Source organism: Lepeophtheirus salmonis, chromosome 10, assembly GCF_016086655.4.
Source record: "Lepeophtheirus salmonis chromosome 10, UVic_Lsal_1.4, whole genome shotgun sequence".
Lineage (NCBI taxonomy): Eukaryota > Metazoa > Arthropoda > Copepoda > Siphonostomatoida > Caligidae > Lepeophtheirus > Lepeophtheirus salmonis.
The window spans coordinates 20,696,925-20,714,333 of record NC_052140.2 but is presented as its reverse complement, the minus strand read 5'-3'; the positions used below and the strand labels follow the sequence as shown (position 1 = coordinate 20,714,333).

Sequence of the window (17,409 nt, the reverse complement as noted above, 5' to 3'; positions counted from 1 at the left end):
TTTTATAGTAGGTCTTAAGATTATTGCACATATCTTGCAAAAAAAATAAATTATTTTGTTAATTAGTTATATTATTTATTTTAATATATAAAGAAATTATAAAAAAGGAAAGACACCCTCATTACGAAATGAGAGATCGAATTACCTTCCTGAAGGATCGGCAAGTGGGATTGGACGGAACTGCGTTCATCGGCCCTAAATACGCACCGGCACAACACTACATATTTCCTTCCTGAAGTCATAGCAGTGCTCATTCACCTGTCTGAGACATGAAGAGGTGCTGAGTCTTGTTCCACGGTCTGTAGGGGGATGTCAGTCACATTTGAGAATTCTCAATTTGAAGGCTCCATGTTGAATCATCCTCTCGGCGCAAGGCAATTCAATCTTCTTTCTATCTGTATTTATTATAGTCGATATGATCATAACGCCCTGTATAACATTATATCCAAGGACCGTAAATCTATTTCAAGCTGTAATTATATCAAAGTGCATTTAAAATTAACTGACGTGGATAATGCAGGAGTCCACTACTGAGAGGGATTTGTGTGGTTATTTTTAAAACATGTAGTTATATTATTCTATAGACAATCCTTCTAATCACATAAAAAATGACTTCTTCAATTAGAAACAAATTCTGGGGTGAAATAGATCGTTTATAATTAATATATAGGTATATATATATAAATATATACATGTATAAAATATGTCATACATTGCAGGACTGCCTTTTTGTGGTTGCAACCTCAACATAATTTTGTATTTTTTTTTTTTTTTTTTGAGAATGGAACAATTAATCATAAATTAATAAGGACTGTTTCATGTACAATAACTCCCACTAGAGTGCCCTCTATACAATCATAATTTGACAGGATATCCCATTGTAAACCCTAAAAGAAACTCGGAATTTCTGTCGTAAAATTAAAAATATTCTGTAGTACATAGTGTCCTTGTGATATAAGCAATACTTTAATCATGAATTTTTCTTAACTCTCATATTTTTTTGAGCAACAACCATCGTTTGAAATCCGTTAAGGTTTTGCCGTAATTGACTCGTCTTAAATAATCAGTTGACAAGACCTGCGGACGGTAAAAAATCTTTATGACTAGTGCGTGTGCTCATAAAAGACGGAGAGAAACAATGAGGTTTACTCTCGGGTTAAAGGTAATACCAAAGAAGGGATCTTTGTAAAGAAAAAGTTATGTTTACTGATTAGAAAAAGAAAAACGGTTGATGTGCCTAATATTTTTTCTACTAAGTTCATTAGTTAATAAGAAATGGGAGTGATAATAGGTTCTATCACAATTGCCCGATTTTTTTTTGTCGAAGGACCATTTGGGACATTTGGCCGAAAAATAATATTTCTTTATTGATATACGATTTTGTATTTTAATTCGATTTAAAATGATAGTATGATAAACAAGTATTGTTTATCATACTATATATATCAATTAACTAAATTAATTAGTGCTATTTTGCAGAAAAATATTTTTTAATTATATATATTCATTAATGATCACTATATAAACACAAGCAGAGGTGGGTGAGCAAAGCATTATAGTGATCCAAAAGCCATGAATTATTTTTCCACAATTCTGGAAGTTTTATTTCTATTGCTTCTGGAGCATAACTTTAAGATAATATTCTTTTATTGACCGTACGACAATATAGAATCATCTCATGATGCACAACGCCCGTGTAGTCGAAATTACAGTGAGCAAAACTATAACATTTGATCGAATCTTCCCGGCCATCATGGAATAGTTTGTACCACTTCCAAAAATTTATCCTAATCAGACAATTTCAAAATTAAAATAATATTTTACTTCACTAGGTACATGTACTAGTATACAACAAAAAAATTTAGTAAACTAAATCATCTCTTCTACAATAAAATAGTTATATACCCTTGAAATACAAATTGTATAATACAATACAGACTTATCGGTGTAGCAGTTCAAGCGGTTCCGGTCCTTGAAGCGCTAGAACTGGGCCGATAAAGTCGAACTGAGAGCTGAACCGAGGCCGTAATATATTGATTATAGGCTCGGTTCTATTGCATATTTTTGTTTGTTGTATTTTTTGGTATATTTATAACATTTTAAAAATCTATCCACATAATTTTATATAAAAGAAAGACGTTGTTACTTTTATTATATCACCCAACCTTTCTTCCAAAAAGAAACAGAAATAAGGGCCAAAATCATTTGGTAGTTTGTACTACGATACTATTATTTCTTCACAATCTTTAAAATGAATTCAGAATTAAAGATATATATATTATTAATATTAAAACCTCCCCTCTCCTCACGGCCCCCATTTTGAAAGACATTGTCCTAAGCAATCTTAGTTTTTGGGGGCCCGGCTGGAACTTGGGGGACTACACACTTTACGTATAAGGTAGTTGAGGCCCTGTTTGTATCTAATATCATTTCCTGGGCCAAAATTATCTGCCGACGTCCCTTGTTTTATCCGTCTGTCGACAAACTGAGCCTTTTAAAAAAGAACTTAGACCGATAAAGCTGAACCGTGACCGTTGAAATCAAAGAAATGCGACCAATTAAACCTAAATCGCGCAGCAACCAAACCAGTCCATAACAGATGGCACAATTATGTAGTATAAAGAATATTTTGCTTGCAAAAAATGTTTTCTCTGAGAAGTATTTTTTATAAATTTAGTATTTAAATAATTGTAAAACTTATAATCTAGTGTCTAAATTATGTCAATGATGATATTAACATCTAGATCTCCTAGCTACAATATTGGCCAAGATATAGATACCCAAATATTGAAAGTTAAATATCATTCGTTAATCCAGACTACATATTTTTGCACTCAGTCAATGATAGGTGGATGTGTTGTTGGATTAAAATCCAATATTGGTCTATATATTCATCCACCTATTGAAAGTTTCAGCTACAGCTTTTGTCTAGATAACATGTATTTACGCTGCGCCAACAATATGGTGTTTTTTGTATGAAACTGAAGGAACAGTTTTATTGAGGATACCCAGTGCGATAGTACAATTGTGTACTCTTGTGAAAGAATATTAAAAATATATGTAACTCACAAGTGTTGAAGTTTGTCACAATCCTAGGCCATGGCCACACGGTTGGAAACCCTCCACCCTTTTACCCAAAAAAGAAAAAAATAAGCTTCATGTTAATTGGCAGTTAGCCTATTGAAGAGAGTTACATACAGTTTAATAAGATTTAATTGAAGTTAAATTACTATATATGTTTATAACACTAATAAAAAACAAGATTCGGCAAATCGATAGCTTACAATAAAATGCATATAAACTTTGGGCATGCTAATAAAAAAGGGAAACCGAAAATGAACGTGGTCACCCTTACGATATGAGGAATGTATTATAAGAGACCAGCATAGCTCTGATCCTCTGACTGCAACATGGACTTACAATTAAAGCTTCGCAAAAAATCCTTGGGGTTACTACTATCTGTCTTCTATGGGCACACACTAATGGTTACTTCAGTTTCGTATACATTAATGATAGCTTCTTTGTAGTGGAAAAGGACGTTTACTCCTCCGAAATTAAATCATAATAATAACAGCCCTCAGATTGTAAACTTAATGGAAAACAAAATATCTAAAAAGTGCAAACTGATTTGCACCACTGCTATTTGTTTATGAACCTAATTTTAGCAGTCCATTTCTAAAATTTAAATAGACTTGATTTGATCACAAAAAAAAAAAAAGAATTAATTCCAGCCTAAACTGAGTGAAATTTAATTAATTAACAATAAATTTAAATAAAATTAATATGATAAATAGATGTGTGTCTGAGATAAGTTAATTATTAATGTAGCCGCCCACAGCAGTAATGATGGCTTCCATGCACGCGCCAGAAGGCCTGGTACACACTGTAGATGTATTCTACTGTCATGGGGTCCCACTTGTGGCTGAAAGTGAATTGAGGGCCTCGTTGTTAGGATGACAGATACTGCAGGCCTTCCTCTCAACATGTATTCCAAAGGTCATCAGGCCTAACGGGGGTAGGCAAAAGTGTAAAAAAAGGGATCAAAATACTCATTTAAAAGAGTATTGCAAAGAAGGAGATGGGGTTCTTTGATTGCTGGTGTCAAAAGGGACCTTTCTACCCTCATAAGATTCTTCCCACCCACCCTTTGATAGGTCTGTGGACAGTCTAGAGTGAAACCTCTAGATTTCTTGCATGTGGCCACATGGAATTGAGGTGATTGGCCTAGGCTGTATTCCTTCACTTCTCCGGGGCCAGTTGACCTTTTCACGAATCCCTTCTACCTCTCCAACGTTTTGGACTTGCTGATGGCGTAAAAGGGTGTCCTAGAGTAGCCCAACTGCTTGGAGTGCGCAAATGGAAATTCGTCGTTACTGTTCACGTATCATTTTCTTGACTTTTACGTAATCTACAGAGCTCAGATTTGTTTGTTTTTGTACCCAATTGTTTATGGTTTATCATATCGAAATATGAATTAATTTCCATCACTCAACCTCATCAATTATTAGTGAATTAGTATGCATTCAAATTTCAATGAATTGCAATAGTATGTTGGTACTTATGTTGTGTTTTTTTACCTTTCTTTGTTTTTTTTTTAATATCTCCAAAATACAAATTATTTTCAACACTAACTATCCAATATAAGTGTACAGCTTATTTCAAATTTCCGATGATTCATTAGGATATTTCAAATTTGTGTACTTTATAGATATGTAATGGAGATTTATCAATATTGACATTGCCGATTTTTATTTATTGTTAAACTGATTAAGCTACTTAAGTTAATGATTAATATCAAACAAGCCAATGCGTTTTTATTGATGCAATTTAATACTGCACATGTATACTTATATTAGGGTGAGGAAGGATGGGCTTTATTTGGTATGGTTTTTGGGCATAATGAACACATCTGTCGTACGTCAACATAAAAACAATCTTGAACAAATATCAAGAAGAGGAAGAAATCTCTTCTTCTTTTTTTTTTAAATAAACATATTCCAGAAGATTTCATTCGTAAATTTAATCAATTATTGACTTATGCTTCAAAAAACTTATGGAGAATAATGTTTAAAAAAAATAATATTGCTTAATTTCTTCGAAAATTGCACTAATTATTTAATAAAAGGTTCTGGAAATTATAAATACTGTAATGTATTGTCAAAGTCTACAATTTTATTTCAAAAATGGATCGTTTTGTGACGTTTCTTCTTAAATATAGAAAATGCACTTTTGATTAATCAAAAAGAAAGAAATATGCCGAAAATTACAGATATTTCACGTAACAACGAATTTTTATTTTTCAGATTTTTATTAAAAATAAAAAAAAATTTTTATCATTGCAGAATTTTCATCAATTTTTTTTTTTTTTGACTAAAACTTTTTTGATTTTCAATAACATAGAAAACATCGTTATTCGTATGGTTTTTGTCTGTGACACGAGTCATTTATTGATAAATAACTCAACCCCTGATTTAGTCTACTTGAGATCCAAAGAACAATTTTTGTGTTTTGGGTACTAATATGCCCCTTAATGATACCCCGTCTTAACCTGATCATGATAAAAATATTTACCCATACAATGTTTCAGCCTCTTAGTCCCAACGTTATGGGCACCCATAAAGAATACACACCAACTATATGATTTATATATACAGATAATAACAATATCAAGGGTAACGTATAACCTCCGTTCACTAAGTATGTAAAAAGTAATCTTCCCTAACAAAAGGCTAAAAGCAGGAAAATTAGACTGTTGGAATGAATTTTCCAATCCATATTATTGTAAAAAAATGAGAAACATCCTTCATATTCATAATGGAATAAATATGCTTCCGAGCTTCATTCTGTAAAGTAAATTTAAGAGTTACAACAATTTGGCAATCACTCCACGAAATGAAGCTCATACACAAATTTGAAAAGAATATTACTCTTTTTTGTTAGAGAGCCAAATAAATGCAATTTCAGGGAAAAAGTATAATGCTTTGGGCGTATATCGCTACATATAGATATATACATAGCATTTAAAAAGCTTAGAGTATGCTGAAAGGTTAGTCATACATTTAACAAAAGTTAATTTACAGTTACGTGTTTGGCAATTCTGGTTGTGAGTTACAGCTTTCCGAAATGGAAGTAAAGAAAGAAAGTAGTATACAATGCAACATAAAAGCGCGTCAAGATGAAGCATGCTCTGGTACGCCAATCATCGAAAATGTCAATAAAATAAATGAAATCGTATAGTTGGACTTTCATGTAAGCACTTATTCAATTGCTCAGGAACTGAAGTTAGCCAACAACTGTTTGGAACCATTTGCATTAGGCTGGTCTTAAGAAGAAGCTCGATGTATTGGTGCCACACGTATAATCTTTTGGATCGAATTGATTTTTACGACTCTTTGCTGAAACGAAACAAAAACGATCCATTTTTGAAGTGTATGGGGACTGGCGATGACAAAGGGCTCACATACGAGAAATCCAATCGAAAAAGGTTGTGGTCAAAGGACAGTAAAGTAGCTCAAACGATCGCCAAGCCAGAATTAACAGCCAAGGAGAGTATACTTTGTGTTTGGTAGGGTTGGACAGGAATAACTTACTATGAACTGCTTCCATCGGACAAAACACTCAATTTGGAATTATATATTGTCAACAACTGATCAGATTGCAGCAGGTGATCGGCCAGAAGTGGCCAGAATCGGCCCATAGAAAGAGCATTGTATTACATCAAGACATCACCAGGCCACACAGATCTTTAACGACGTGCCAGAACCACATAGAGCTTGGATGGGAGGATATATCACCGACGGTATAGTCCAGACCTGGCAACAAGCAATTATCACATTTTCAAGCATTTGCAAAATTTTATTAATCGTACAAAACCGGCCTCAAGAGAGGCTTATGGAAATGATTTGGTCTAGTTTTTTACCAATAGGACGAAGACTTCTTCAACCATAGATTTATTAAAGTACCGTCGAAATAAACAAAAGTTATCCAACAAAACAGGGCAAATTTTAGGAAATTAAGCTCACCCTAACATAAAAATAAATATAATCCCCTTGAAATCACATAAATTGAGACTTTAGAAATGTGCTTTTGGTTTATAAGCGACTCATAAAACTAGATTTATATAGATTAAATAAGACAATAGAAAATATTTATACGATTACATGAACAAATAATTTTTTTAATTCTTGTATCATTTATATTTACGTAAAAAATCAAAAACTGCGAGTATCAAACTTTTGACTTGTAATTTTAAAGTATGAGGAATGAATTGGAAGGGTAACATTGTCTGAATAACAGTCACCTGATTGAAGCGTGTGGCTAGAGTAAATGGTCATATACAGAAAGAACAAAAAAAACTGTTTTAAATGGGTTTCTTTAATCGCCAGCCAGCGGTGACAAAAATTATTACATAGCTATTTCATAGGTCAATATATGTATAGAGGTGATAATATATACTCAACAAAGCGAGAAATACTTTTTGTAGATACAACCTGAACAAGGTTTTTTATTTTCTAAAGCTGTGATCATCATTATTTTATTCTTGAGAAGGAAACATCCAAGTATAAAGTCATAACTTGTGCGCTTGCTTATAAAAGATAGAAAATTACACTGAGGATTTGCTTTAGAGTTATAAAAGTGTCATTCCAAGCCAATTCAATCACTCAAAAAACCACTACCATTTTCCATTTTTTTTCCAAATTGGGCGCATATTTTAATATTAGTTAAAATCTCAAAAATTCAGACTTTTTGGTCCTTCAGTTCAGGATGAAGAGGCTTCTAAAGTTTACGCCTACTCTATTTTTAAATGTTTGTCTTTTGAATTTTTCGAAATGCATTCGATTTCACTTAAATACTACAAATCAAAATGTGTACTTAGGTAAAGTAAATTTCTCAATATTATATATACATATATATATACTTAATATTAAGCTCGAGGTTTTGCAATATACCAAATATGATTTGTATTTGGCATCTAGTAACAAAGTATTATCGAATGCATCTCCAAAAACTTATTGGAATTAGAGAAAACAACGCAGGCCATGTGTGTTATATTTATGTCCATGAGAGCCCATGCAAGAAATCTCAGGGTGGAAATCCAAACTGTCCATAGAGCTATCAAAAAGTGGGTGGAAAGGGCTGTGTAAAGTTGGAGAGACCACTTTGGATACCAGCAATGAAAGGAACACTTCTCCTTCATTGCAAGAGCCTTTTGAGTTCTTTGAAACTTTTTTATTTTTCGACACTTTTGCTCCCTCTACAGCCCTGATCCAACCCCTTCGACTACAAGTTTTGGATGCATATTGAGGGGACTACCTGCAGTGTCCGTCATCTAAGTAAAGAGGCTCTTAAAGCCACTGTCAGCGAGTACTGGGACGTCATGACAGAGGAATACCTCCACAGCGGGTGCAAGGCCTTCTGTGACCACCAGGATACCACCATTACCCCTAAAGGCTATAACATTAATGATTAAGAGAGCTCAGACACACACCTGTTAATAATAATTTTGTTGAAATTTTAGAGTTAATTAATAAATTATATCATGTTGAAGTTTAAAATTCAATGTGTTCAGTATTTCTTTTATTCGGATTCAAAAAGTTTAATGATGAAGAAATCTGATTCATCTGAACCGGTTAAGAATGATGATATGGTTACCCATAATCTTATTGTTACTTAATAGGAAATTGTTTCTTAAAATTAATTTCTTCTTTCTAAAAATCGTTATGTAAAAAGTAAATGTAAACCTTTTAATATATTAATCTTATATATATAATTAAGGTTATATATATAAGACTGTACAGGAAATGTACTCGAAAGCAACAATTTAGAAATAACCACATTTTTAGTACCTCATACATTTAAAGTGTAAAATGAGTCGAACCAACAATTATGTAACGGTAGAAATTGGGTTGAGTGTTCTACTCTGAAACCATTAAGTAACTTTTTTACTAAATATTTCTTTTTTGTATGTTTGTTGAATAATATTGTTTATAACAGAACTCAAGTCAAGTCCTTATTTTCTGAGTCAAGTTAAAGTCATTAGTACGGACTCAAGCATTGGTTTATACATACATCAATTCCTAGGCAAGCATATCAAACTCAGTTAGGAACTGGCGACTGTTCAAGACCATTTGATCTCATGTGAGGCGAACCAATAAAATAATATAAAATAGCATTTTGTTTGTGTTGCAAGTGTTGTAGTTTAGTAGTGAGACAGTTGAAATTAGAGTAGAGGCCGCGGGGCAAGGAGGTTGACATTAAATATCTAACAAAGAAGGAATGTCTAACTCCTTAATATGTGCCAACCAAAAATTAATTGACTTATGAACACGGAGAGTAATTAACTTTTTAAAATTTAAATATATAAATTTATTAACAAAGAAATATAATTAATAAATTTATGAATTCGGTAATTAATAAAAAGTAATTTTTTTAATTATTAGTTTATGTATATACATAATTAGGAAGCGATATCGGATTCATCCAAAAAGATTGTATCGGAATCAAAACCGGCTCAAAAATTTGGTATCCGTACATCCCTATTTTTATTATTGTGCATTCATATCAATAAGCATCAGTGTCACTAAACATATATTGCTTATAACCCACTTTAGTAAAGTATAAATGTGTTGATTATATAAACTGTTGAGCTTCTAAGTAAGATACTTCATTTTACTCAATTTTTTGGTTGTTATATACATTTTTTATTAACTATAATCAAGATAAAGTAATGAATGTTGATTTTTTTTCAAATTATGAATGTTTTTATCAATTTGTTATTTACTTTTATTTTCATCTAAAGGGAGCGGGGATCAAATTGTCGGTAAAATATTTTTCTACAAAAAAACAACACAAAATTTACATTTTTTAATTTTTTTATTGAAAATCAAAACTATGACGAGCATATAGGTATAGAGTAGCCATTCATTCGATATAATCACCGTTGGCTTCAATAACGGCCTCAACACGGCCTTTGAACCGGTCGCAGGCTCTTCTGACCATCTCATTGTCCATGTTGCCGAATACCTCCTTAATGGAGTCTATCAGGCTGGCTTTGGTGCTATGGGGATGTCTGTTGGTATGTCTCTCGACATAGCCCCAGACAAAATAGTCCAAAGTATTAAGGTCGGGAGAGTTAGGAGGCAACAAATCCTTGGTTACGACGTCATAACAGTTCTCAGTTAACCACTGCATGGAGATTTTGGACACATGGTTGGGTGCCGAGTCCTGTAGCCACACCCAGGGCCTGTCTCCGGCCTTCATGGACCTGGTAGGGTCATCCCTTCTTCACCTTGTGGACAATGTCGGTGTCCCTGACATTCCTGTCGGCGCCCTCCTCCTTGGGTGCCCTCTTTATGGTGGCATCAACATCCCAGGTGTCCTCTAGCTTCTTACAGATACGCTGAACAGTCCGTAAATTCACTCCTAAGGTTGAAGCAATCGTTGAATTGGAGATTTCACCTCCATTATTAACCAATGCCATGACTACGGTGGACCTCGAAAGCTCCTTGTTCCACTTATAGCTCTTTATCTCCTCATATGATGACGGCATGATGCTAACTGAACTACGTATCGTCAGCTGACGAGAATAGCTTTCCTATTTGGAAATCGGTTTTTTTATTTGATAATGTCGTCTTCAAGTTATCAAGGTTTAAAGTAGGCGATAATTTGATCCCCGCTCCCTGTATGTAGTTCTTTCATGTCGAAATATGGCACTGAATCGTAGTTATACTCTAAAAAATATTTTTTTTTAAAAGACTTTAAAGGCCAAATCGATAACCGTTGAAAGTTTTAATGGTCATGTTCGTGTTTTACGGCTTATTTAAGATTAATAAATGTAGATTTTAGCCTGCGGGCGATTCTAAATATTCATTTTGTTGCATAATATTATATATGGTCACAATAATAGGCTGTTCAATTTTGTTGAAGTCAAGATCAAAGGTCTACCAAATTTCTTTTTATATCAGTTGAAGTCTTCTACCCAAGCTTTATACTCAACAAGTCGTGGGCCTCACAATGCCAAACTACCATCAAGAATAACTTTTCGTCTCTCCATTTTTCTTTCTCTATTCAATGTATGTAAAACGTTAATCCAAAAGTTCATTGAAAGCGTTTAATGAATGAACCATTAACAGGTAATGAGAACTAAATGTATCAATTAATTTTAAATGGGGTTCTTTATTGTATATTTTTCATTCTTGGAAATCTACTATGTAGCAAAGCAAATTACATTTAAAGGTATAAGAAAAAGATTAATTGAATAAAATTAAGATAATTAATTTCTCAAGGCTATAAAAAATAAGCATTTAATGTTCCCTATCTTATTCTTACTTAACACGTTGATCATAAACCTTTAAATCGTTTTTTCAAGCCCAATTTTTTCAAATTAAATCTAATAATTTATAAAACCCGGCTGTTCATCTAATTATATTTTAATATATTTCTTTCTTTTAGTAATACAATATCATTGGTATTCAGATCAAATCAGTGCATTTTTCAAAAATCTTTATATTATCCTTGAGGTCCCATTTTTTCGTGGGATTTACATTAAAATTGGCTTGAATTGTACAAATGAATGTTGAAAAAGAGGTCATTTATTGTATCCAGCATCAATCATGGTCTGGATCCGGGACCAGAAGAAGGAACAAGCGTTGACAAAGTAGTTCCTTATCAAGTTGATCATTGTATCCTTGATAATGAGTTGTTGATGGCGCGATATGTTCGATTTGTTTGATATTCAATGTACCTGAGTCCTGCTGCCAGATCCAAAGCCAATATCTAACAGTTTCCTTCCCTTTTGGTCATAAATTATCGTCACGGAGCAACACCGTAATCAATCTTCTTTATGTTTGATGCAACATTCACAATGATTCCCAAAACTTCATAAAAATTCTTTCTTTGAAAGTGGAGGGGGAACTTCAATATAAAAAAAAAGAGATTATTTTCTTGTTTTATTCTGGGCGACCAAACCTTTCTCATTCGATCGAAAATGTCATCATATCAAGTACATTTTTATATATACATTGAATGTTCTTTGTTGAAGGATTAATTCGATTTTCAGATTTTTCAAAAAGAATGGTTAGCCACTCCTATTTATTATTATTCTATTTCATAATATTGTACTTCCATAATCTTTTTTATATAAGTAATCCGGTTCGCATCGATTATTTTCTTTTTTTAATTATCTGAGGTACTTACCAGATTTTATGGTTATCGGTGCTAGAAACGAGAAAAATAATATTTTAGTGTTTTTTTTTTTTTTTTCTAGGTTCCCTTTTCTAATTGATCAACAAATTGACTAGGAATAGACCTGAGGTTATATTTTGTTACATTAATATTGATGAATAAATAAATATTTTTTCCTAAAAATACAAAGTCATTTTACTTTTTGAACACACCTCGTATATATATTTTTTTTAACCTACGTCGAACCCAAATAGAAAATTTTTTGCCGTTCTGTTCAAATAGGTGATGGTTATTTTGGTAGGGGCGTAGTTGTCCACGGGATAAGTATCCCAGAAACACAACTATGCAAATTATGGGGAAATTTTCGAACTTGAGGAGGGACCTAAAGCCTCCACCCCTGCAGATACCCCTGATATTAATATTCATGTAAATGAACTCTAAAAAGGACATAACTATTATTTATATCCCTTTTACCCAGTAATTATATAATTTATTTTGTACTCAATGAAACACATTCTCACGCTCTTAGTTTTTTAATTTTTGCTTGTAATTTTTCGTATAGATTTAAAGTACTTTACATTGAGTAGATATTTGAGTTAGATAATATGTTTAACGTTACTTCAATGTCGCCTATATGCCAGGGTTTAGTTAAAAAAAAACAATTTATTTTTATGAAAAATACAAGAATCATATATACAAACTTTCAATCATTTATATTTATAAAATGACAGGTAATATTTCAAAGAAATATTACGGTCAATTACAGGCATTGAATTCAAATTTCTAGGATGAAATGAAATGCCCCAGAGTGTTAATTTTGGCAGTTTAAAAATTCCTTTTTATCTGTTTGACTTAATTTGGCCCTATATTGTCTTATAAATATAATTTATTAATTTCCTAATTCTATAAATGTGGTAGTAAATTTTGGCAACTTAAAGTACAATTAGCAGCATCTCCAAAGAATTAATCAGAATCATTTGTTCATTGAAATGAACTATAATTTGTTGGAAAATATATTCTATGTTTAATTTTAAGAAAGTTTATTCTATTTTCCTTTTGGGTTGACGTGCTACAAATAAGCAATTTTATTACAATGACTCAGTACTATTAAGAGTTGGTCATAAGTTATATAAAATAGTTTTTAATAATTATTTATGACTTAATTCATCAATATTTTTATAACTGGGATTAAGAGAAGATCGATATGAATCACAATGGACATAGATATTCTACTTCTGTGAAAAAAAAATATTGTAACTTTTAGGCGGCTATTAGTGTTTTGAATTTGAGTTTGATAATATTTTTTTATAATTCCTATAGACACTTTAAACGGAAAAAAGCTGCACCCCAGATATACATGAAAGCATTCTCGTTTTTCATCATTCAATTTAATTTAACAATCTCATTTGGCGTATTCTACTTTTGCCCACAAAATAATTTATTTCTTTTGAAATGTTTAGAATATGCTCTTGCAGTCGTAAATTAGGGGGGGGGGAAGTAACTTGACGTTAACACCCATCCCTAGCAGTAGATAGCAGACCTTTCCAAACAATGGAATTATCATATAATATTTGTTAAAAGTTGTATGAAATTTAACAAAATATAATTCTAATTGAACCAATCTAGTTTCAGAATACTTAAAAATTGAAAATATTCAGAAAAATCGACAGCTAACCTCAGATAAAACCGTGTCCTATGAGTTAAATTTCTTATAAAAGACTCAAGCGGAAACAAGTATCTTTAAAATAACAAAAAAAACCTTAACATAAGTTTTTGCAGTTTTATTAATCAATAAATAAATAATTAATAAATAAAAGTTCATTATCAACCATTTACTTGGCTGGCTTGTATGCTGGTGGTGGGGGAGGAGCGGGCTTGTAAGCTGGAGGAGCGGGTCTGTAGGCTGGTGGAGAAGGAGCAGGCTTGTAGGTCTCGTATTTGGCCTCACCAGAGTAGGTTACATCCGCAACAAATCCGGATTGAGCATCGGAGACGGTGTATTTGACGGTTTGGATACGACCATCAGGAAGAGCAACGGAGTATTCTCCAGATGTGGCATAGCCATCACGTCCCTCGTTGGCTCCAAAGTTAAGTCCAGCGTAGTCATCAGCTACAGCATATTGGTATTGGTAGGTGGGAGGTGTGTCTGGGTAGACGGGAGCTGGTGCATAGGGAGCAGGAGGGCTGGTAGCAGAGACTGCAGCAGCGAAAAGAGCGAGGGCAATAACGGCGACCTAGAATAGGTTGTACATATTAAGATTTATAAAAATAGATAAGTCCATCAATTGTACCTTCATGTTGTTTGATGTTGTTGGATGAACTAATGTGTAATTTGATTATTAAGAGTCTTTTTATAGGCAATAGTATGTAAAATACATTTACTCATTAATAGACGCTATTGTTGCGTATCATATATGTACCTATGTACGCATTTGTGTATGAAGAAACAACAATAATGAATAAGAAGAATACTGAAGAAGGAATGAAATAATCTATTTTGAGGAACGCCCCTCTCTATGGGATGATGCAAGGATAACCACTTGGTCAGTTTCCTTCTTTGACCAAGAATTAAGACTCCGAATACTTCAAAAATCATGTTGCCAAGAAAAATTAATAATTTATGAACCCATACAAACTGCATCTATGGGACTTTTAAACATTAAATGGAATAGCATGCAGAAATTAGCTTTAAGAGTTATGTCTATTTCGAAGGACACTCTCATAGAGGAAGAGTTTTCATCCGATTTGAGAAATGAATCATTGATTATAATATGTACAGTAAGCCCTCATCATTTGCGGTGTATATAGAAAAGTATTTGTTCTTAATGATTGTAACCAAGGGCGTCCGCAGGATTAAATATCTATCTATATAAATATATATTTTTTTTTTTTTTTGGGGGGGTTCTTTGTTTCTAGAATTTTTGGAAAAAAATTCAAAAAATTGACTATTTTTTTCTCCAAAAATTCATAAATACTCACAAATTCACGAATTATTTTTTTTTCAAAAATTCATAGTTATTAACAGAAATCAAAAATTAAATTTTTTGAAAAAAAAATCATATCTATTCTCAAAAAATTAAATTTTTTCGAAAAAATCTCAAAAATCCGCAGCTGTTAACAAAAAATGAAATTTCAAATATTAAGTTTTTGAAAAAATAATCTTAATTCAATGTTGGGGACAAGAAAAAAGTTTTTTGTGGAAAAAAATTTCAAAAATTCATAGTTGAAAAATTTAATTTTTAGAAAAAATATATTAAAGTCCACAGTTGTTCGTACAAGATTAAATTTTCCATAAAAAATATTTCAAAATCCAAAGCTGTTCGACATAAATTTCAAATTTTTTTTTTTCAAAAATTAAATTTTTTGAAAAAACCTATCAAATAATAACCTTGTGTATTATTAGAGTTGAATTATTTTTCAAAATCGGCTGAAATAGTGGCAATACCCTCGTTTCTTTGTTTTACAAATTCCATCGTATCCTTCAATTATCTAGGTATATCTTCTGCATGATGCCCATTCATGAACCCATTTTGAGAAGGAGATACAACAAAGAGTAATGTCAGACTAATTCTGCTATTAAGAATTCCAGTGAGGATTTTATATGAGGTAGCTCACAATGTAATTAGCCCAGAGTCTGATATACAGGTCATATCTTTATTTGGGAGTATACATGTTATTCCAGTATTCGTCAAAATAGGGATACATCCGTTGTCAAATATATCAGTTAATACGTGGGTTAGAATTGGAGCTATGTATTTCTTAAAAGGGTCATAAAATTTAAAAGGGAGACCCTAAGGTCCTGGAGATTTAATTTTTTTTTAATGATCAGCGATGTATTTTTCTATTTCCTCCTGAACAATATTAGCTCTTAGTTTTGCGCTGACACGTTCAGGAAATAGACCACCCATGCCCCTGGTGCAGTAAGGAATTTTGTTTTTCTCTCTATTTTACAAAAAGTACACACAGACTTCCCGTCACACTTTGTACAAGCATATGGTTTCAAAAAATATGTCCTCGCATCTTTTGCAATCATTGCTACGCCATAAGACGTCTCCATAGGGACCTTGAAGTAGATAATTTCCCTTCTTTTACTGTTTCGCCTTCCCTAGCAGTTAAATTGATATTTTTCCTTTAATATTAGAGTAAATCAGTCGACTCTTTGAACTAAAAAATAAACTTGGGATTTGTATAAGGTGATCTATTCTCCTATATTTGGTTCCTTTGGTCCTGGTAATATACTTTTGATGCTATGGAGAGTTTGCATGCAGATGACAACAGTCTCTGGAGCCTTCTTGACATTTGCCTTTTTTGTTGTTGCTCCGAAATTTTTATACTTAGAGGCATGGAATAAAAGTAAAACTTGTTTTATTCTTTTCAGCTGTCGTTTGGTTGCGTAATGAAACCTCGTCAATAAATATAACAGGGCGTAAATCGTAGTTAAATGCGACTAAAAATTTTAGGTTCCCATTGCAGGGTCGTCCGCAGGTCTATATATAGATATATTTTGTTTTGTTTCTTTTTTTTGAAGGGGGATGGGGTTTGGGTTTTGAAAACTTTTGGAAGAAAAAAAAAACCCAAAAACTAAAATTTATGTGAAAACAGTTTAAAAAATTAAATTTTCTGGGAAAAAGTTCTCAAATCCTCAGTTGTTCACATAAATTTTTAATTTTTGGGAAAAAAAATTAAAAACTCATATCTTATATCAAAAAAATAAATTTTTTATGGAACAATTCTAAAAATTGAACTTCAAATATTAATTTTTTTAGACAAAAATTTTATTCTAAAAATCAAAAATTCTTTAATTTGGCTGAAGAAACTACAGACCCTCCCCCCCTCCTCCGGATACCCTTGAACTATGTTTATTTGTAGCTTAACTTATTTTTCACAAAAAAATATCTAAAATTAGTTTTAAAAAGTGATTAACTTAATGTTTAAAAAATAATAGTCTTCGAGACGTAGTATTAACAATCTTTTTTTTTTTTTGATGCATTAAAATCAACATTTTTTAATCATTATTTTTGAAAAGAGCAATGACCATCAGTTGATAAATGATTTTTTTTTTTTTCTGTTTTGAAAAGGACAATCCCTCTTGTTCAAAAAGAAATGAACTAGGCCCTTCTTTTACTCAACGCCTACTACTTATAATCTATAAAGATATCTATTTTTCAAAAGTATTTATGTACACATATAATAACCATACCTGATTGTACTATTTTATGTTTTGAA

The 17,409-nt window shown here is 32.2% G+C and overlaps 1 protein-coding gene across 1 annotated transcript; it reads right to left on the bottom strand.

The window, feature by feature from the left end:
• Positions 1 to 13,949: 13,949 nt before the first annotated feature.
• On the bottom strand, positions 13,950 to 14,566 carry LOC121125644 (cuticle protein 19.8). The gene is made up of 2 exons (XM_040720837.2): positions 14,475 to 14,566; positions 13,950 to 14,417 (listed from the first exon to the last, which is right to left on the bottom strand). Exons 1-2 carry the CDS (start codon positions 14,478 to 14,480, stop codon positions 14,016 to 14,018), a joined length of 408 nt encoding a protein of 135 aa, XP_040576771.1. The 5' UTR covers positions 14,481 to 14,566; the 3' UTR covers positions 13,950 to 14,015.
• Between the last annotated feature and the right edge of the window lie 2,843 nt (positions 14,567 to 17,409).